The sequence below is a fragment of the Schistocerca serialis genome, chromosome 7 (assembly GCF_023864345.2).
Source record: "Schistocerca serialis cubense isolate TAMUIC-IGC-003099 chromosome 7, iqSchSeri2.2, whole genome shotgun sequence".
NCBI lineage: Eukaryota > Metazoa > Arthropoda > Insecta > Orthoptera > Acrididae > Schistocerca > Schistocerca serialis.
In genome coordinates, this window is record NC_064644.1 from 514,261,948 (window position 1) to 514,285,005 (window position 23,058).

General features: G+C 47.3%; 1 protein-coding gene across 1 annotated transcript in view; it reads right to left on the minus strand.

Moving 5' to 3' along the window:
• Positions 1-22,583, minus strand: part of LOC126413182 (uncharacterized) — a 166,221-nt gene extending 143,638 nt beyond the window's left edge. The window contains exon 1 of the mRNA XM_050083078.1: positions 22,360-22,583. Within this exon, the coding sequence (XP_049939035.1) occupies positions 22,360-22,583 (224 nt within the window). The remainder of the gene's footprint in view (positions 1-22,359) is intronic.
• Between the last annotated feature and the right edge of the window lie 475 nt (positions 22,584-23,058).

A 23,058-nucleotide genomic window follows, 5' to 3' on the forward strand; every position in this document is an offset into this window, starting at 1 on the left:
AGAGGTAGCTGTGTTGCACAAGAACGATATTTTCTGAATCCGTGTTGGTTATGTATCAATAAGTCATTCTCTTCAAGGTGATTCATAATTTTCGGGTACAGTATACGCTCCAAAATCCTACTGCAAATTGAGGTCAGTGATTTGGGTCTGTAAATCAATGGGTTACTCGTATTTCCTTTCTTGAATATTGGTGTGACCTGTGCTACTTTCCAATCTTTAGGAACAGACCTTTCGTCGAGTGAGCTGTTGTATATGACTGCTAAGAGGGGCGCTATTGTGTCTGTATACTCTGAAAGGAACCGGATTGGTATACCATCTGGACGGGAAGACTTGCCTTTCTTAAGTGATTCTTAGTCTTGGTTTAGCTGTGGTTGTTCCTTCGTTTCTCTACTTTATAGTCACGTCAGCAACAGTCGGCTTGGATAGTTTTAGAATGGTTGAAATGTCCTTGATGGATTTGTTACCCATATGGTACTCATTGACCAGTCCACGTTTGAAGTCTCGGACCTCTTCTGACTGGCCGTTCTGCTGTCCCTGGTTCAGAACTGACCACGCAACACTCCGGGGCAGGTCTGCCTCTATTGATGTCTGATGATGAAGAGTCCATCGCATACGGGTATCCGGGGACTCTGGATCAGATAGTGAATATGTGGGAGAGCGGTTCATTTTTATATCTCAGATGCGATTTATTATTTTAAAAAATATGTGTTTCGTGCTCATTCATTTTCTGTTGACAGTAACCAGATAACCGCTCCAGACACTGTAGAACCTAAATAAACTGAAGGAAAACAAAATCGCAACACCAAGAAAGGATTGTGCGACATTAACGATAGTTGGTAAGCGTGATTCTACGTCTATTAAAATTTCGCGCCCGTAGTACTAGGAGGATGCAAATCAGTTTTGCTTGAAATGCGCGCTGTAACGGACGTGAGTCTTAGTTACCTTTGAGATTGGACGCGGTGAGTAGATGTTAGTCAAGAATACTTTTAATACGACAAATAGGCCAATATCAACACCCCACCGAGTTTGAACGAGTTCGTGCAATAGTGCTACGAGAAGCTGGATGTTCCTTCTACGATACCGTAGAAAAACCTCGCAGGAATGTAGCTACTCTACATAATTAATCAGTTATTCAAAAGGACAGTCTCAATCGCATTATTTATTTTGCCGCCAACCGGTTTCAACCCGCGATGGGGTCATCTTCAGGGCAATTTACATTATAAAGTTATAATATTAGCAAGTAATCATGTACGTAATCTACAAACAATTAGTCAAAGTTAAATAAATAAACAGATTTTTATACCCATTTGGACGCTCGCTGGAGTCGTCACCCTGCCTGTGCACTGTTGGTAACTATGCATGGTTGGTTCTCAGCATGAGCTTAAATAACGGCCAACAACACGTGGGCAGACGGTAACGTCCTCCACGGTGACCAACGGTAGTTACATGCTTAAGCAAGAAATCGTTGATTTTAAAGTTTGTTCCAGTTGTAATATAATAAATAATAGTTATAATTAATTAAATCTACAATTATTTTAAATTCATGTAACTGTTGTCCCATTCATTTTTCACATCATTTGTGGATCGAGTAGAGCCCTGTATCTTTTGTGGTAGGGACGCCGTTGCCATTCGCCCCATAGCCTGTGTGGTTGAGACGCTGTCGTCATGGTAGACGCTTCGTATAAGTCGTCTGCTGTAATATCATCTTTGCGCGGTGATCGTTGTTATGGTAACGGCGTACCACAACGATTCTTCCCCCATGTTGTTGTCAATCCATGTGGTCTTCTGCTGCGGCGTTATCTTTGCACAGCATTAGTTGTCGTGATGTGTTTTGGCTGCTATCCATTAAAGTTGTTCCTAGTAATTAGTAAAAAACTTTAAAATCAGTGTATTCTCCGTTATAAAAATAACATACAGGGTGTTTCAAAAATGACCGGTATATTTGAAACGGCAATAAAAACTAAACGAGCAGCGATAGAAACACAGCGTTTGTTGCAATATGCTTGGGACAACAGTACATTTTCAGGCAGACAAACTCTCGAAATTACAGTAGTTACAATTTTCAACAACAGATGGCGCTGCAAGTGATGTGAACGATATAGAAGACAACGCAGTCTGTGGGTGCGCCATTCTGTACGTCGTCTTTCTGCTGTAAGCGTGTGCTGTTCACAACGTGCAAGTGTGCTGTAGACAACATGGTTTATTCCTTAGAACAGAGGATTTTTCTGGTGTTGGAATTCCACCGCCTAGAACACAGTGTTTTTGCAACAAGACGAAGTTTTCAACGGAGGTTAAATGTAACCAAAGGACCGAAAAGCGGTACAATAAAGGATCTGTTTGAAAAATTTCAAAGGACTGGGAACGTGACGGATGAACGTGCTGGAAAGGTAGGGCGACCGCGTACGGCAACCACAGAGGGCAACGCGCAGCTAGTGCAGCAGGTGATCCAACAGCGGCCTCGGGTTTCCGTTCGCCATGTTGCAGCTGCGGTCCAAATGACGCCAACGTCCACGTATCGTCTCATGCGCCAGAGTTTACACCTCTATCCATACAAAATTCAAACACGGCAACCCCTCAGCGCCGCTACCATTGCTGCACGAGAGATATTCGCTAACGATATAGTGCACAGGATTGATGATGGCGATATGCATGTGGGCAGCGTTTGGTTTACTGGCGAAGCTTATTTTTACCTGGACGGTTTCGTCAATAAACAGAACTGGCGCATATGGGGAACCAAAAGCCCCATGTTGCAGTCCCATCGTCCCTGCATCCTCAAAAAGTACTGGTCTGGGCCGCCATTTCTTCCAAAGGAATCATTGGCCCATTTTTCAGATCCGAAACGATTACTGCATCACGCTATCTGGACATTCTTCGTGAATTTGTGGCGGTACAAACTGCCTTCGACGACACTGCGAACACCTCGTGGTTTATGCAAGATGGTGCCCGGCCACATCGCACGGCCGACGTCTTTAATTTCCTGAATGAATATTTCGATGATCGTGTGATTGCTTTGGGCTATCCGAAACATACAGGAGGCGGCGTGGATTGGCCTCCCTATTCGCCAGACATGAACCCCTGTGACTTCTTTCTGTGGGGACACGTGAAAGACCAGGCGTACCGCCAGAATCCAGAAACAATTGAACAGCTGAAGCAGTACATCTCATCTGCATGTGAAGCCATTCCGCCAGACACATTGTCAAAGGTTTCGGGTAATTTCATTCAGAGACTACGCCATATCATTGCTACGCATGGTGGATATGTGGAAAATACCGTACTATAGAGTTTCCCAGACCGCAACGCCATTTGTTGTTGAAAATTGTAACTACTGTAATTTCGAAAGTTTGTCTGCCTGAAAATGTACTGTTGTCCCAAGCATATTGCAACAAACGGTGTATTTCTAGCGCTGCTCGTTTAGTTTTTATTGCCGTTTCAAATATACCGGTCATTTTTGAAACACCCTGTATTAGAAAAAGGAAGTATATCAAGTGCTACTTAGCCTATTTGACTAGTCGTCTGCTGTAGCACGGCATTCGGTATCGTAGCATCGATGTACCACAACCCTCCCTTCATCATGCTGCCGTCGATTTACATAAGTCGTTATACCATGGACACTCATCCACAAAGTCGTTTCTGAATTACATATAAATATTTTTAGGACTCATACAAGGCAATCTTCAAACTTTGTAGGTCTTCATTACAAAATTAAAACACTATAATAAAATTAGTACCAATATACATCGTCATACAATATTAATATAGCTGAGAAGGAGAAGCAGAATCATCATGAACTAATAATATTTGCGAAGATTTCAAAATATTTATTATCACACTTTACTATTTACTCATTAAGAACTGCCATTGGATCCTATTTATTGTGCAGGAAGATCTCTAAATTTTCCAAGAGGTCCATCATGGGTCCCTTCTAGGCTACATGCAATACCCTTACATTTTTTCCTATATTAATTTCTGTGTGTTTCTCGGCATCTAGGTGTTGTCCAAATAGCGATTTATTGCGTGCTATTCCCGTGGTATGTTCTTTGAACCTAGTTTAAAAATTTCTTCCTGTCTGTGCGATGTAGATTTTTTTACTGTCTTTGCAAGTTAGTTTGTAGACGCCCGATGTAGAGAAGATTTTATTTTTAAAATCTCCTATGCTGTGTCTAACGTTATTTGCTAGGGGGTTCGAGGAAAAGGCTATCGTAATGTCTGATTCCTTAAATAGGCTATTTATTTTATCTGATATCGTCCCCATACATTGCATTTTCGAGAAAATTCTTTTTTGGATATTTTGGGCCGTTGTGCTTGTATTTTCTTATGTATTGTCTCTACTATATTGGCATCGTATTCATTGGATATAGCTATTTGTTTTAATATGTTGATTTCTTTTTGTCTCTGCTCTGACATTAATGGGATCTTATTCAACCGATTTATCATCGTAACGAAAAAAGCTATTTTATATGTCATTGGGTGGCATGATTTTGCATGGATTATTGTATCAGTAGTGGTCGGTTTGCGATATATGCCAAATGTATGCTGTAAGTTACATAAGATCTCACACACATTTTAACTTTTTTTTCTTTTTTTTTTCTTTAATTGCTGGGCTCGGTAGTCGCGGTAATGCACTGTGGGAAGAAGACCAGGTTCCTTTAGGCCACGTGTCAATACCGAGACGGAAGACCGTCGTGTTCCATGTATGGCTTTAGCGCATCGTGCTGCATCTGCAGCAGCAATTTGAGCAGGAGTTGGCATCACAGTGACACAACGAACTGTTAAAAATCGATTGCTTCAAGGACGGTTCCGATTCAGCCTCGCTGTAGCGTGCATTCCACTGGTCTCAAGTCACGGCCATTAGCAACTTCAGTGGTGTGGAGAGAGAGCTTAATGGAGGGGCGGGTAGAGATCTGTTGTGTTTTCTGATGAAGGTTGGTTCTACCTCGGTGCCAGCGATAGCCGCGTCTTGGTTTGAAGGAGGCGAGTTGAGGTCCTGCTACTAATCTGTCTGCGTGCCAGACACACTTTACCTACAGCTGGAGTTATGGTCTAGGGTGCTGTTGCAACCACCCGAGCTCAGGAGTTGTAATATGTCAGAACGACCGAGATGTATGGTTTGGGAAAGAGGGATGACTCACGCTGAAGCGAGCGGAGGAACATAGGAAAGTGTGTCATTCACTTTCTTGCAACGAAGGTACACACTGGGCCTTCTGCTGAACTCGACGATGACGCCGCGCACCGTGCGTGCGTTAGCGCAAATGCCAGAACTGCAGCGTCCGCGTCCGGTAGCCCAGCCCTGCGGACGTAGCGCTCCTATTCAGGCCACGGCTAAGTAAGTGGCCGTCGCGTGAGTTAGCTGTTCCCGGTAGCCCGGAACACGACTGACTGCTCCCCCAAATGCGACTTGTGGACCCCACGTAGAGCGCCAAAGGGAAGCGGCCGACCGTTGACGTCGTCGTGTGAGCCTCAGCAGCTGCGGCCGTCCGCCCAGGGCGGCCCGTTCAGTGCTCGCAGACCCTGGAGGCCGCGAGTTCGCGTCCTGGCCTCAGCCTCGCCGACGGCAACTTGCAGTCGGCCGGACGATGTCACCCAGAGAGTAGAGGCTAGCAGCCCTCTCACTACTCGCGCCGATGTAGCACCAAGGTGGGACGCGCCCCCCCACAGCAGTGACGCGTCCTTGCAGCCGAGGCTGGGGGTAGCTTCAGCGGGCCGGTTGGCTTCCGATATCCATCACCATTAGGTCGTCGTGGTCGGCCTGCATCCTAAACAGTCGTCATTCCATGCGGCTCCAGATGCGGACAGAATGGCGGCAAGACTGCCTGCTTTGGGCCTCCGGGTCGCTTCTTTATACGTCTATTAATTACCCTCCTGAGGTAATTCCTCTAGAGGGGACAAGTGGAGTGCTCCCGGATAATTACAACGTCAGTTTTTCTCAGCCCGCTTCCGCCCCTACACATAGTAACTGCGACGTATGGGATCTTCACAGAATGTCGGCGTCCGGTGCTGCCCCAGTTACTACACATTTGTATACAGTGCCCGCCGAGCTGTGAATTTTAGCCTGCCTCGCAGAATCTTCTGCAAAATATCAACGTCGCCCGCGTCTGCCATACGATGTGCCAATCGGTCCCTTGAATACTGCATTCCAGCCATAGCTCCGCGAAATTTACAAGAATTCCCCAAATCGAAGCCTGTTCTTACTCGTGGCCCAGCATACCTTCTCCCTTCCAGAAGATTTGTCCCGAATCTTTAATATCGTGCTCCCACTCAACTGCCATAACTCTAATAATTTACATATTGTGGTCTTCTGAAATCACCTTACAGGACTTACGCTCACATTTTACTACTACTAAATGTCCCCTACACACTAATTAAGACGTTAAAACCAATTGCTTCCTCAACCAATGCTGGTCCGCCATTCTGTTGGTAACTGATGTGTTGGCACTTCCACAGCCTGTGCCCACTTTCGCGTTATGCAGAAATACAGTACTCAAAAGCCTCCCACTCCACAACTGGTGGCCAATACGCTCACAACTAATACTTTGTCCTCCTGTTCTTACTGGAAATGGTGTACATGTTGCCACACTCGTTCCATTAAAATTCTCCTCAAGAACTGCAAAAGCTCTCGATTGCTTGTGTCATTTAAATATGTTAAATTTTGAACGGTTAATACGCTGAGATCCTTTTGGCCAATACAATGTATTCCGTGATAATGTCGTAACAGTTGAGCCTGTGAGCTTAGAGGGAAGGCAAAAATTGGTCACGACTACCTCACAAGTCGTGCCATTAGTGACGATCCGCTTTCGCGAAGGACGAGTTTGGGATGTGTTGGAACGCCGAGTTCGTGCCAGGCCTCACAGATCGACATCGATACCTCTCCTCAGTGCGGCACTCTGAAGGATGGGCTGCCATTCCCCAAGAATCCTTCCAGCTCCTCGTTAAACGTATGCCTGCGAGAGTGGAAGCTGTCATTAAGGCTAAGGGTGAGGCAACACCGTACTGAATTCCAGCATTACCGATGGAGGGCGCCACGAACTTGCAAGTCATTTTCAGCCAGGTGTCTGGATACTTTTGATCATATATTGTACATAATAGCTCAACATCTTTGCGATTGTCTCGTGCACGCGTTCTGTTCTCCCATTGGTCTCCGTAACTTCCTTATATGCAACACGCGGCATAGCTGCTTCATCAAATTCGAGACAAAATTCGTACTTTGGTCCATAATTATGACGTCAGGCATTCCAAACTTTACATCCTGTTGTTTACTAATGCCTGCACTACACTACTAGCCCGTTGGTCTGGCATCGGTACCATTGCCAAAAATCGAGAAACACGATGGATGATCGTGAGAGCATACCTATTTCCTGCAGTTGTTTTATTAAATGGCTCTAGGACATACAACCCCAACATTGAAAATGGATTAGAGTCGTCTGGTAACCTTTGCAATGGTACTTTCTGATGCACAATGTCGGCCCTCTGCACGCATGGCACACAGTCCTTAACTTAACATACTGTTCCACGTCACACTTCCTGTCCCTCCACCAAAATTGCTCTGTTACACTTCGCCCACAGTGACCTGAAAACAAAAGGTCGTGAGCCTGCTGCAAAACTTCCTTCCTCTGGAACTTCCACACGCGGTCCGCACCTCATCGTTCTACACAGCAAACCCTCGTGCATAACGAAATGTGGCTGTGACTTAAATGTCTGGCACTCCTTATCCCTTGCCTGTGCCTGCTGCCACTCTTCAACGCTCTGTCCTAGCGTAGTTAGCATTGCGACTCCACAGCTTAACGAATCTGCATTTGCTTATGGATTACCTCATACTCGAATTCACTAATCTTAAGTGCCCACCGAGTTAATCTACTAGATGGATCTTTCAAACCAAGCAACCATTTCAATGAGATTTGATCTGTGACGACCTTAAGCTACTACTACACAGAAAACACTGATAATTTGTAATACAATTGAGCCGTGCGTGGCTCATGTTCATGCCATCTATTATGTAACATCTTGTTTTACCGTACCGCCGCCTCGTCATTTTAAAATGAAATTACTGGTCACTGAATTACTGTCTTGCCTGCCCGTGAGTGGCAGCAGCAGCGCGTATCGATATTTGCCCTGCCGTATTATCTTTGCTGGACGGCTATTACTTCCCGGTCGTTATGTGTCGTGGGAGAGATCGGACCTGGAGTCGTGGAGTTGGAACGCGGCAGAAGTGCAGTCGGGAGGTAGCAGCAGTCGGGGACGGAGCGCTAGGGAGGCGCGGACAGCCCCTACTCGCCGACCGCTCGCGACACAGGATGAACTGTCTGACGGACGGAGATGGCAGCGGGATCGACCGTTGGTCGGTCGTTCAGTTGGTCGCCTCTTCGGCGACGTGTGTTTGGTCTTTTCACCATTTCTGGGCTTCGTCACTGGGTCATCTTGCTGGACGTGGCTCGGTTCCTTCTTGTGCGGAGACGCCGTGGCCAATGGGCAAGCGTTACCTCTGCATGATTGGGTCCGAGCAAGTGTGCCCGGATCGTCATGTCTCCCATTTCCAGACGGACAGCGGACACACATGGTATGAGTGACAACCACCTTGGTTGGTCGTTGGTCGGTCGTCTGGTCAAACGACGTGTGTTTCCTCACCGACCGTCCATCGGGTTTGTGTGTGTGTGTCCACCGCTGATTTGTTCTAGATGTTCATCAGTGATTCGTTTTACGAGTGTTCGAGTTTCTTGTGGCAGTGTTTCGTGCAACATTGTGCACCCTGTGTCAGTTCGACTGAGCAATGCCTTTAATGCTGTAACGCCACCAGAACGAGATTTTCACTCTGCAGCGGAGTGTGCGCTGGTATGAAACTTCCTGGCAGATTGTGTGCCGGACCGAGACTCGAACTCGGGACCTTTGCCTTTCGCGGGCAAGTGCTCTACCAACTGAGCTAACCAAGCACGACTCACGCCCCGTCCTCACAACTTTACTTCTGCTAGTACCTCGTCTCCTACCTTCCAAACTTTACAGAAGCTCTCCTGCGAACCTTGCGGAACTAGCACTCCTGAAAGAAAGGATATTGCGGAGACATGGCTTAGCCACAGCCTGGGGGATGTTTCCAGAAGAAGATGGTGTAGTGCTGTCTGCGTACTGCAGTAGCCAGTTGGTCGGTTGCGACAGAGCAGCGAGTGAGTGTCTTCTTACCGTACTGATGCTGTCCGCCACGGCATGTAGTTCCACAGCCGTTGCGATGTTCATGTATGCCAGTAGTTATTGTGCCTTGGCTTATTAACAAGCCAATATTTGAAGACGAGTGTTACTGGTCTCTTCGCCTCGCTGCCATTTTGGTTGTAGTGTTTTTGGTCTGGTTACCGAAATCAGGTAATTGGTTGGTTCGTCAGCTGTCTGTCGGTTGGGTTGCCTTCCGATTTAGAGATTGTTGGTCAGGCTGCCTGTCTCGCCTAAACGGGCGTTAGTGTTACAATTCCAGGCCAACCCTTGGAAACTTCTGAGCGCCGTTCCGTGTCTGGTACATAGTAACTTCCCTGTTTGAGTTTTAGTTATTTGGTTGATGTGTGGCCCTCAGCCCAGCTTTTATATATCCTGAATTAATGTTCATGTCTTGCCCTTTAGACGTAAGATTGATATTCCTTATATGAGGCTTTCAGCCGAATTTTACATCAAATCTTTTAAGGCCTTAAGCCGTTAAATTATTGTGTTGACGTGTCGCCTTAAGCCGAGTATTAATATCTCTTAAATTAATGTTTTTGTCTTGCCCTTAAGGCATCAGATTGTTATTCTTTATTTTATATGAAATGTTTTAAGATAAGGCCTTCTGCCTTTTGATTGAAACTCCTCTTATTGCTTAATATGCGACCTCCAGCCTATTTCCATTAAAATTAAATTGCTAAGGCCTTCAGCTGGTTAGATTGAAGATTTAGAAAATATTCTTTGGTGAAACCTGCAGAAGAATCTTGTATTTCAATTTTGCTTTGGCCTTGTGTCTTGGATTTTGAATGTGGCCTTCAGTCAATCTAAAGTTAATCAAAGGAGGTCGATTAAAGTTTTGTAATATTGTGTGTTGATAAATAAAGTTGTATGTTGAGTGCACCTGACAGGAACTCATTTTGGCCCCTTTCCACAACCTAATCCACTCTGTTCTGCTAGCCCAGGCATTTCAACCATATACGACCGCCAACATCTCAAATGGTTCTCGCCTTTAGATATTTGTAGTCACAGCGAAATCTGTACTTCCGTGCCCCGTCCGCCGACTTCATTGGCGCGATGACAATATTGGCATTCCAGGGACTATCAATCTGTTCTATGATCCGATACCATAGTTGTTGTTCAATAAATTCTTCCACCAACGGTAGCAGCTGCTTTGCCATACGATATAGCTTCCTATAAATTGGCGCGCTATCCCCTGTCGGTATGTTGTGTTGCATCAGCGGGGTTGTTGGTAACCTTCTTTTCGCACAAAATAAATCATTAAATGTCAACAACAAGTTATTCATAGCCATTCGATCACTGTCCTTCAAATGACCTGTTTTCCCTCGTAACACTTCCTTATCGACGGTTTGCTTGTGGCTTTCCTCTAGGCTCCACCTATCGAAGTCTTCACCTTCCGTCTCTTCATTGGTTAACAGTAGTTTAACCATATATAATGTTTGCCTCGGCAAAACGGTATCCACTGAAACCCACACCATCTTTCACGTACCTGCTGGTATTTTATCCTATTATTCGGACCTTTACTGCAAATCTACAAAGTTTAGTTGGTCTCACCTCCATGACGGGTGAACCTTTTGCCGTTCTCTCAGCTGCAACTGTTTCCCCTAGTTGAAACAAAGTCCCACTGAATTCCACTGTGCGTTGCGAAAGATCAATCTTAGCGTAATGTTTGTCGAGAAAATCTAGCTCTAGAATCTCTGAATAACCTTCGCATACGAATGGCAACAGCTCCGTTAGTTCGCTAAACTTAGTTTTCCCGACTGAAAACCCCAGTGCTGCCGTACCCAATGTTTCCACCCTACTATCGCCAACCCCACGTAACCTACACTGCGGTGGCTCCAGTCTCCTCTTTCACAAGAGGTCCGGACTGATAACTGATACATTCTCACCTGTGTCTACCAAAAATCTCTGTTTCCTGCCACCCGCTGAGAAGACAGCTACATTACGTCTGTGTACTAACTTGTGCCGTGTAACACTTGAAACAATCCCGTTTGCGTTTAACTGCTGCTTCCCTTGCCGGTGGTTTCCACCCTTTCTACACTCAAATGCCCGGTGACCCACTATTCCACACGCATTGCACTCTGATTGCTTACACTGTTTCCTTACATGCCCCTCCCAACCACATCTGGTCATAAGTCTACTGACTGGTTTGATGCGGCCCGCCACGAATTCCTTTCCTGTGCTAACCTCTTCATCTCAGAGTAGCACTTGCAACCTACATCCTCAATTATTTGCTTGACGTATTCCAATCTCTGTCTTCCTCTACAGTTTTTGCCCTCTACAGCTCCCTCTAGCACCATGGTAGTCATTCCCTCATGTCTTAGCAGATGTCCTATCATCCTGTCCCTTCTCCTTATCAGTGTTTTCCACATATTCCTTTCCTCTCCGATTCTGCGTAGAACCTCCTCATTCCTTACCTTATCAGTCCACCTAATTTTCAACATTCGTCTATAGCGGGTATACCAAGCAAAAAACCATCCACAGCTCTATTCCTTGCCTCCTGTTGCAGTAAATATTAGCTTCTACATTCTGGGTCTGTCTTTGTGTTTAGCTTACGGATTCTATCCGAGAACGCTTCTATAGACGCGTTGCCCTGCATCGACAACGTACTTAGTTACTCTCGAAGAAAAAAAAAAAAGAAGAAGGAGAAGAAGAAAACGCATACTGTTATGCCTTTCGTAATGTTGGCACAATCACTAGGCCCACTCCGTGAACGTATGTGCTCAATGTGTCATGACTGACAACGTATGCTTTGGCGTCCCCAGCCAAACGCATATTAGCAACATACATACTTCATCCGACCACCCATGTAATTCCACAGCGTCCCTAATAACCGTAATGGAAACTGTCACGTCCTCTGTTGCCTTGCCCGAAAAGGGATTAATCAGTGCGACCCTACCGGGTCATACGGAACAGAAGGCACTGTCAATTCACACTTACTCCGACTGCGATTGATCATTCCTCTTTACGAGCCTCTAACTCACGATTAAGCTCGAAATTTCTCTCTTTTATGCTCGTAAACTGCTCTGCTAACGCTTGCACTTGTCGAGTTAGAGCATCAACTGCATATAAAATAGCAGCACGTGTTTCCACCATTTTGCGTACTATACTTCCACGTTAATGCATCCGAGCTCAGCGGTCAGAAGTTGTAGTATGTCAGAACGACCGAGAGGTATTGTTTGGACCAGAGGGATGACTCACGCCGAAGCGTGCAGGGAAAGACAGACAAGCGTGTCATTGACTTTATTACATCGAAGATACACAGCGGGCCTTCTGCTGAAATCGGCGATGGCGTCGTATACCATGCGTGCGTTAGCGCGAATGCCGGAATCTGCAGCGTCGGTGTCCGATTGCCCAGCATTGTGGACGTAGCGTTAATGTTCAAGCCACGGCTAAGTGGTCGCCGCATGCGTTAGCTGCGACCGATAGCCTGGAACAAAGCTGACTGCTCCCCCAAGTGCGACTCTTGGACCCCACGTAGAGCGCCGAAGGGAAGCGGCCGAGGTCACCGTAGTGAGCCTTAGCATCTCCGGCCGTCCGCCCCTGGGCAGCTCGTTCAGCACCCGCAGACAACTCTGCACCCGGGAGGCCACGGGTTCGCTCCCCGGCTCCAACCCTGCGGACGGCAGTTTGCAGTCGGCCGAACGATGTCACCGAAAGACCAGTAGCCCTCTCGCTCCTCGCGCCGATGATGTTCAGGTGCGACGCGCCTCGCCACAGTAGTGGAGCGGAGTATGGAGGTGGGTGGGTGGGGGGGGGGGATTGCTTCAGCAGCAGGCCGGCTGGCCGGGGGTGTCGGGCTGGCCGTCGACATCCACGAGAGGGAGACACCGAAGCTGCGATTTCCACAGCGGCGCCACCGCCAGAAACGGAGGGCGACTGTTTCACACAACGCGCTGCGGCGCGCTCTTCAAAACAGCAATTTTTACCACGGCTCAACCTCCTCCCCTCGCACAGGCGCCCGAACTCAGAAACTTCACTTGGCTCGAATGGACTCGATATTCCCTACCGGTCTGATCATGTCTGACTAACAGGTTAACCTGCCCCAACACACGGAGCACTGTGCGTGGAAAAAAATGGTTCAAATGGCTCTGAGCACTATGGGACTTAACTGCTTATGACTTAGGTCACCAGTCCCCTAGAACTTAGAACTACGTAAACCTAGCTAACCTAAGGACATCACACACATCCATGCCCGAGGCAGGATTCGAACCTGCGACCGTAGTGGTCGCGCGGTTCCAGACTGTAGCGCCTAGAACCGCTCGTCCACTCCGGCCGGCCCGCGCGTGGACCTATAAAGCGGGCTGTGAACTTCCCTACTCGGCCCCCCCTCCTTCCTCGACCCTGAACATTCTTAATATAGACTTGATCCCCCGATTTTCCCTGATAAGGACGCCTGTTGCGGTTGTACCGCACGGCTTGACGACCATGGGCAGCCGCTATATTGCGACGAGCCCGATTACAGTTCTTTCTAATTAACCCCGGGGATACCCGCTCAGGAAGTAAGTCTTGGATGCGCCATAAGTTAGACAAAGGCGAATTGATAGGGTAGGCCAATAAGAGAGTGGCCGGAGTAGTCTTCAATGGCTCATGAACCGCAGTGTTGAACGCAAAATTAATCCAGGGCAAGTTAGAATCCCATTTACTCGGTTTAACTTCATGGTAAATTATTAAAGCTGATTTTAGGTTGCGATTCACACGTTCAGCAAAGGACCCCTGAGGGTAACACGGTTTTGCTTTTATGTGTCTGATGCCATTTCCGAAACAAAAGGCCGTAAACTTATCTGACACAAAAGCAGGGACATTATCACTAACCAAGCTCTTAGGAGGCCCAAACATCGAAAAGATGTTAGTAAGGTGAAAAATAATTACGTTGGTAGTACTACTTCTACTGGGAATAAGCCAAGTAAAGCGAGAAAAGGCATCAAATACCACCAAAATATGCATATTCCCTCTACTGGAACGTGGCAACGGACCCACATAATCGATACAAAGACGATCCATCGGATAATTTTCACGTTCCGAAGACAATAGACCTTGCTATAGGGCATTGCTAGGTTTCGCAGCCCGGCACAAATGAGAACCGGCTACTAATTTCTTAATGTCACACTCAAGATTAGGCCAGGTCACATACTGCTTAATTTTCTGAATCGTTTTATATGTTCCTAAGTGACCTCCCACCGAAGAGCAATGATAATACTGGAATATTGGCTGGCAGACAAATTCGGATGTGGCGCTCTCGACCCATTGCCTTACACTGAATACCTTTCCTCAAGCTGTAACCTTCAACTACCTCGTCCGACCTATTCCGCTGTTTGATGGAACCTAATTCAACATCCTGTTCCTGGTTTTCTTCGCGATTATTAAACAGTTGGAGTACTTCCCCCAAAACCAAAAGCTGACCCTGAAGTGGACCCTGGTGGTGCTCCTCCGAACAATCCGATGGCGGGTCAAATATCCGGCTGAGGGCGTCAGCGACCACATTCTTGGAACCCTTGATATGCCTAACCTTAAATTTAAAGGCTGAGATTCTCACGGCCCAACGTGGGATCCGACCGGTCTTACGTGGCCTAGCTAAGACCCAACTCAAGGCTTGATTATCAGTCTCCAGCATAAAAGGTTTGTGCTCAAGGTAAAACCGGAATTTTTCTAATGCAAATAGGACCGCCAAGGCCTCACATTCGTAGACTGAGTATTTTGCCTCAGCATCATTCAAACGGCGCGAGGCATAGGCCAAGGGTTGCCGCTGACCTTTCCATTCTTGTAAGAAGACGTCTGACACACCTGCACTCGACGCGTCCGTCTGAACTATCATCAAAATCAGGCACCCCAAGCACCGATGGATTAGCAATGGTGGTTTTGATCTGTTCGAAGGCCGCCTGCTGGGTAGGACCCCAAGTAAATTTAACTCCTTTTTTACGAAGCTGATTCAAAGGGGCAGCTAAGGACGCAAAATTCGGAACGAACCTCCTGAAATAGTTTGCCAGGCCAATAAACTTAGCGACTCTCCGTTTATCAGTATGAGGTGGGAGTGCGCGCAAGGCTTTAGTGCGCTCTTGATCGATCCGAACCTCATCGCCCGAAACAATATGGCCTAGAAATGAAATCTGTGGCCTCGCAAGGGTAACCTTCGAGAGTTTAACGGTTAAACCAGCCTGCTGAAGCATAGTAAATACTTGATGTAAATGACTCAAATACTCTTCAAACGATTTACGATATATTACAAGGTCATCCAAATAGTTACAAACAAAACGCAATTTAAATTCACCCAGTACACTATCTAATAAACGAGTCAACACAGCAGCTCCGGTAGCCAGCCCAAATGGGACCCGTTAAATTCGAATAGATTCCAATCTGTGCAAAACGCTGTAACATGTTTACACTCCTCGGTCAACGGACTCTGATAAGAAGCTTGATTTAAGTCAAGAACGGTAAAACAAGACGCGCCTGAAAACCAAGTAAAGGAATTGTGTAGATCAGGCAACGGAACTGACTCCAACGTCACTCAACGACGGTGATCGACCACCGTACTGAAATCGCTACCCTGATCCTTCGGTACCAGGCATACGGAGAAGTCGAGGGACGAATAACCCCTTGATTTAACATCTTCTGTACCTTTTCCCGCAACACTTTCATCTTAGGTGGTGAGAGACAATATGGGGACTGCCTAATCGGAATATTGTCAGTCAAACGAATATGATATTCTAATTTATTCGTTACTCCAAGTTTATCGCAAAATAAGCCAGGAAAAACCTCCAGTAACTGATGGACCTGTTGAACCTGACTCGGGGAAAGATGATCAAGATTGACATTATCGAGAGTAGTGACCGACAAGGAAGAAGGCGTGGATGACACCGCCGCTCGACATTCACAAAATCCGAACTTCTTACTGGACGCAAATATACAAAAAAAAAAAAAAAAAAAAAAAAAAAAAAGAACTTACCCCCTGAATAATCCAGAACAAGTTGAGTTTTAGAAATGAAGTCACAACCCAGCACCGTATTTACCGGCAGATTAGCAACGATAGCAAAGGTCATTGGGTAAGAGCACCGCCCTACCGAGACACTACCCTTAACCCACTCCGCCAGAGGCTACACCTGACCATGGGCCATACGACATCTCCGAAGCGGGATCTTTTCAGGTTTGAGCCTGGCAAGACTGCCAAATTCCAGAGCCCAAGCCTCATTAAGTCAGGAATAAGTGCTACCCGTATCCAATGAGGCGCAGAGGGGTTCCTGATTCAAACTCAGACAAAAATAAGGTCGACATAACCGGGAATCAGCAACTACGGCACGCCCCTCACTAAACAATAAGTTACTCCTGGAAACGTGCCGCCTGCACTTATGTCACTTAGTACTTCTTGCGCAAAACCGGATAACTCCTAACCAAATGCGTACTAGCCCCACATCGAAAACATTTCCTGTGTACGCCTTGATAATTACTACTTGGCCGATCTCTCTCCACTCCAAAATTTTCCCTCGCTTGTCCCAACACACTAACATTCCTAGAGTCCTCGCAGAAAGAAACAAATTTTTGAGTGTATGATCTTTCGGGCTGAGAACCTTGCCGCTCCCTTTTGACACGGCCGTAGTCATGACCGCTCACAACAACCTCTGAAAGACTACACAGGCGCAAATGTGCAACACACCAGATTACCTTAAAGTAAAAGTTTTAACAATTCACACAAGCACACAAACTATGCACCCCGTAGGAACGATGGAAATGGTACAAAACACTAAAATTAAAAGATTAACTTGCTACCGAAGGTGCAACTTGATTTTAACTTCTAAGAAAAGTCTTACGGTTGAAGGGTGGCAACTTTATATACTAAAATGATCATTTAAATAAAAAGACCATGAAATGAAATCTTATATAAAATTATACAAAGTTGGCCAGACATGCTCTACAGTACACATATACCGCCTCTCAAGATGATAGGCAAGATAAAAAACATATTTCAGGAACTAGGCCGTTACACTTGAGGTAATAAATTCGTTAACCCCCCCAATCCGACAAATTTGACAGAGGCAGCTATTAACGTACGGCAGATTGATAGGGAGATTACCGAACAACCCGAACCGCAGGTTGCTCTAACCCGCCCCTACTCCACAAGGGGGAAAAAAAAACGGACCACCCAATTCATAAATAACCACCTTCCCGCGGTTGGGCAAACGGAGGAGAATGGTGGGACAAACCAAAAACAAAGCGGCTGGTGACCTCACCAAGAAAACAAGTAGAATTTAACAAGTGAATGAAACAACATATCACCAAACACTTAACTTCTAATAAACTGCGATTTCTGGCGAAGACCTGGCGCAGCACCGCCAAAACGCTCTTCCGAACCGCCCGCTGCCAGCCGCTTCAACGGACGCAGGAAGGCGCGCCAATCTCCCGTCTCAAGGCGTCGCAGCTCCCACCGGCCAGACCGGTGTCGTGGGTTGACTCCTGTTGCTCTCGTGTCGGCCGAGAAGCCACTAGCCTCGCTTTACGGCGTGGCCCACTGGACCCACGTGGCGACCTCACATGCGCCGACGCTCAAGACGGACACGACATCTCGTGTGTCAGTATGGGACCGACCAACCGATCGATCCAACCGCCAACGACCATTGCCTGAGCTAACTCGAGCAGACTGGCGGCCTAACGTGCAGACTCAGATGCAGGAAATAAGCCCCCGACCGCGTGACCGCTCATTGAGTTCTCTCTTGGCGCCACAAATTCGGACGAGGGACAGACTAGCAAGCTGGGGACGAGAGACTGACCCCAGACTGACTCCAGACTCACCCAGACTGACCAACTGGCGAGCTTATAGCGCCCCTTAAATGCACAAGAAAAGGCAATATTTCCCCTTTCACACCAGAGGGAGACACCAAAGCTGCGATTGCCATAGCGGCGCCACCGCCAGAAACGGAGGGCGACTGCTTCAAATCAGAAATTTTTACCACGGCTCACATAGTAACACCACTGCATCAATCGCCAAATTATGTTACATGAATATTGCAGAGTGCGAGGTGCCAGAGAAGGTTGGTAACCAGAAGAAATGATAGTCGCTGCAGCCTGCGTCGGCGTGACTACGCCCACAAACGTTTCGCTACGGCGCTACATCAGCTCTCTTACCTACGGCCGAGCACAGGACCACTCAGTCCAGTCTGTAATCATCGACAAAGACGACGGCATCGTCTTCTAGTAGGCCAGCTGTGTGGGCAATGTATTAGGCAGAACTATAAGTGGAAGTTCTTGTTAAATGTACTCTGAGTGAGGGGCTGGTATTTTGTCTGTGTCAAGTAACACGTCAGTAATTTTTGAGGACATTTATCTTCTCTTGGAGAACAGCGGTTCTTATGGCTCTGAGCACTATGGGACTTAACTGCTGTGGTCATCAGTCCCCTAGAACTTAGAACTACTTAAACCCAACTAACCTAAGGACATCACACACATCCATGCCCGAGGTAGGATTCGAATCTGCGACCGTAGCGGTCACGCGGTTCCAGACTGTAGCGCCTAGAACCGCACGGTCACTCCGGCTGGCAGCGGTTCTTATTTTATAACTTAAAAATGCACATGCACAGTCACAACGGCTAGAAACTTTTTTATGGGATGTTATCACTTTCGGTCTATTTTAGACCAGCTTCCGACTTACCACTGAAACACAAAAATCAAATGGTTCAAATGGCTCTGAGCACGATGGGACTTAACTTCTGAGGTCATCAGTCCCCTAGAACTTCGAACTACTTAAACCTAACTAACCTAAGGACGTCACACACACCCATGCCCGAGGCAGGATTCCAACCTGCGACCGTAGCGGTCGCCCGGTTCCAGACTGTAGCGCCAAGAACCGCTCGGCCAACCCGGCCGGCCTGAAACACATAAATACACTAGAATTACATGTATTTTCTATATTGTGTGTGTATTGAACCGGGAACTAGAAACGACGGAGGGGCTTCGTCCCGCCGTAGTCCTCAGTGGTTCACAACCCCACAACACGCCACTGCAGTCCACCCACCCCACCGCCACCCCATACCGAAACCAGAGTTATTGTGCGGTTCGGCCCCCAGTGGATACCCCCTCCCCTCCTCCCAACGGGGAAAAATGGTTCAAATGGCTCTGAGCACTATGGGACTTAACTTCTAAGGTCATCAGTCCCCTAGAACTTAGTACTACTTAAACCTAACTAACTTAAGGACATCACACACATCCATGCCCGAGGCAGGATTCGAACCTGCGACCGTAGCGGTCGCGCGGTTCCAGACTATAGCGCCTTTAACCGCTTGGCCACCCTGGCCAGCCCCAACGGGGAACGTCTCATACCAGACGAGTGTAACCCCAAATGTTTGCATAGTAGAGTAATTGTGGTGTACGTGAACGTGGAAACAGTGTTTGGGCAGCAATCGCCGACATAGTGTGACTGAGGCGAAATAAGGGGAACCAGCCCGCATTCGCCGAGGCAGATGGAAAACCGTCTTAAAAACCCACCACAGACTGGCCAGAACACTGGATCTCGACACTAATCCGCCGGGCGGACTCGTGCCAGGGACTGGCATGCCTTCCAGCTCTGGAAGCAACATGTTAGACCACGCGGTTAGCCGGGAGGGCGTTTTATATATTACTACATCCTTCTAACTCTCGTGTATTTACATATTTCAATGGTAAGTCTGAAGATGATCTAAAACAGACCGAAACCGGTAAGCTCATCAAGGAAAAAACAAAAAAAAAAAAAATTCTTGGAGTTGTGACTTTGCATGTGCATTTTTAAGTGACACGTCAATGTTAGAAGACACCTGTAAGTATACATGACATTCCTGTGGAAATGCATTGAACAAAGTTAAGTAAGTCTTATCTACGTTTTAATAAAGTGAGCCGGCCGATGTGGCCGAGCGGCTCTAGGGGCTTCAGTCTGGAACCCCGCGACCACTATGGTCGCATGTTCGAATCCTTCCTCGGGCATGTATGTGTGTGATGTCCTTAGGTTAGTTAGGTTTAAGTAGTTCTAAGTTCTAGGGAACTGATGACCTCAGATGTTAATTCCCATAGTGCTCAGACCCATTTGAACCATTTTAATAAAGGGAACTTATACTTTATGTCTTATAGATAGAAAGGCAGATGCCAAACGTCTCCTCCCTGAGCAAACCAAAGAACCGACTGTTGTACTGAAAGAGTATTTTCGTTCGGCATACTAACTACCACCACAAAAACAATGCTCCTCACTAAAACACCTGCTGTGCCAATAGTGTTAAGACAGAACAGCATCGTCTCGTACACAAAAGTCTACAAATTTACACACAGAAGCTCCAAAGGAACATGTATAGGCATGCATATTCAAAAACAGAAGTATGTAAACAGGCATAATAGGGCGCTGCGGCCTGCAACGCCTATGTAGGATGGTTCAAATGGCTCTGAGCACTATGGGACTTAACTTCTGTGGTCATCAGTCCCCTAGAACTTAGAACTACTTAAACCTAACTAACCTAAGGACTTCACACACATCCATGCCCGAGGCAGGATTCGAACCTGCGACCGTAGCGGCCACGCGGTTCCAGACTGAAGCGCCTTTAACCGCACGGCCACACCGGCCGGCGCCTATGTAGGACAACAGGTGTCTAACACAGTTGTTATATCGGTTACTGCTTATACAGTGGCAGGTTATTAAGATTTAAGTGAGTCTCACCGTGATGTTATAACTGGCGCAAGACCAGTGGGACGCAGCATCTCCTAGGCAGCGATGAAGTGAATGATGACGATGATGTTTGGTTTGTGGGGCGCTCAAGTGCGCAGTCATCAGCGCCCGTACGAATTCCCAAATTTTTCACAGTCCAATTTTTATACACAGTCCAATCGAGCCACTGTCGCAAATGATGGTAATGAGGATGAAATGATGATGACAACACAAACACCCAGTTCCTGGCAGAGTAAATCCCCAAGCCGAATGGGAATCGAATCCGGGACCCTGTGATCCAGAGGCAGCAACAGTAGCTTCTAGACCACGAGCTGCGGACGCTATGAAGTGGAGATTTTCCTGTGCTACCATTTCACGGGAGTGCCGCGAACAACAGGAATCCGGTAAAACATCAGATCTCCGACATCGCTGCGTCCGGAAAAGGATCCTGCAAGAGCGGGACCAACGACGTCTCGAGAGAATCGTTCAACGTGACAGAAATGCAAGCCTTCCGCAAACTGCTTCAGATTTCAATGTTTGGCCATCAGCAAGTGTCAGGGTGCCAACTATTCAACGAAAAATCATCAATATGGGCTTTCGGAGCCGAAGATCTATTAGTGTACCCTTGATGACTGCACTACACAAAGATTTACGCCTCGCCTAGGCCTACCAACACCGAAATTGGACTGATCATGACTGGAAACATGTTGCCTTTTCGGATGAGTCTCGTTTCAACTTGCATCGAGCGGATGGACGTGTACGGATATGGAGACAACCTCATGAATGCATGGACCCCGCATGTCAGCAGAGGACTGTTGCCTGCTGGTGGAGGCTCTGAAATAGTGTGGGGGACGTGCTCTTGGAGTGATATGGGACGCCTGATACGTCTAGATACCACTCTGACAGGTGACACGTACGTAAGCATCATGTCTGATCACCTGCATCCATTCGTGTCCATTGTGCATTCCGACAGACTTGGGCAATTCCAGCATGACAATACGTCTAGAATCGTTACAGAGTGGCTACAGGAACACTCTTCTGAGTTTAAACACTTCCGCTGGACATAAAATTTCCCAGACATGAACATTATTGAGCGTATGTGGGATACCTTGTAATGTGATGTTAAGAAGGGACTACCACTCCCTCGTACGCTTACGGATTTATGGACAGCCCTGCAGGATTCATGGTGTCGATTTCCTCTAGCACTACTTCAGACATTAGTCGAGTCCATGCCTGTCGTGCTGCCACACTTGCGAGTGCTCGCGGAGGCCGTTTACGATATTAGGCAGGTGTACCAGTTTCTTTGGCTCTTCAGTGTAAATGAACAGTACTTCTCGACATTAATTTGTCGTTTTAAAGAACTAGTGATCGAGTTAGAAAAATGTATGGCGTGTACATAATACGTTTGAGTTGCACATTAGCGACAGAAGCCGCTTGTGAATATGAAATCGGCTTTGGAGTACGAGCTTGTTAGGAATCGAACCAGAATGTTATCAGTAACAGTAAGGACATGAACTTGCCTCACTTCGTCGTCTCCAGCCCGCTCTTTACCGCTGCGAAGTTTGAGCCAGTTGCACGGCATGTCAAGCGGGCACAGCTCCCCGGCGTGAGGGTATTGTGCTGGAGCGGTGCGGCGCGGCTGCGCCAGACACGGTGTCGGCGCTCGCACAGGGCAGTCGGCGCCGCCGCCACACAGAGAGCGCGGGGCCCCGGGCCGCGGCGGCGGCGGCGCTGGCGCCCCCATTGTTCTGCGCCTCGAGCCTCGTTTGCATATCTGAGGCCGGGCCCGCCTCACGTCTTCGCCCCTGCCAGTTCCGGCCGAGGAAGTGGTCGAGTTGATGACCGCGAAACACACAGCGCGAGGTCGGCGCACTCCACTGTGCCACTTACTCAATACCGCGTCTTGCTCATTTGGGAGAGATTCTGACAGCATAGCAGGTTGTGAGTTTCGTGGTCCCCCCCCCCCCCCCAAACACACTGTGCCCATCGCCTGCCTACACTACGTAACGTGACTTATCGGTATTACGGCGATAAAGACTAATACAAGTTTCCAACTGATTAAATACAGAGGGGTCCAAAAAATGTATCCACTGTTTAAAAGTCCATAACTTGCAAACTAAGTGACGGAGTTGTCTCATTTTTAATGAAAGTGTAGCTTAAATTCCAACTTAACGATATCACTGTAGGTGTTCGAAATGGTCACCATTAACATTCACACA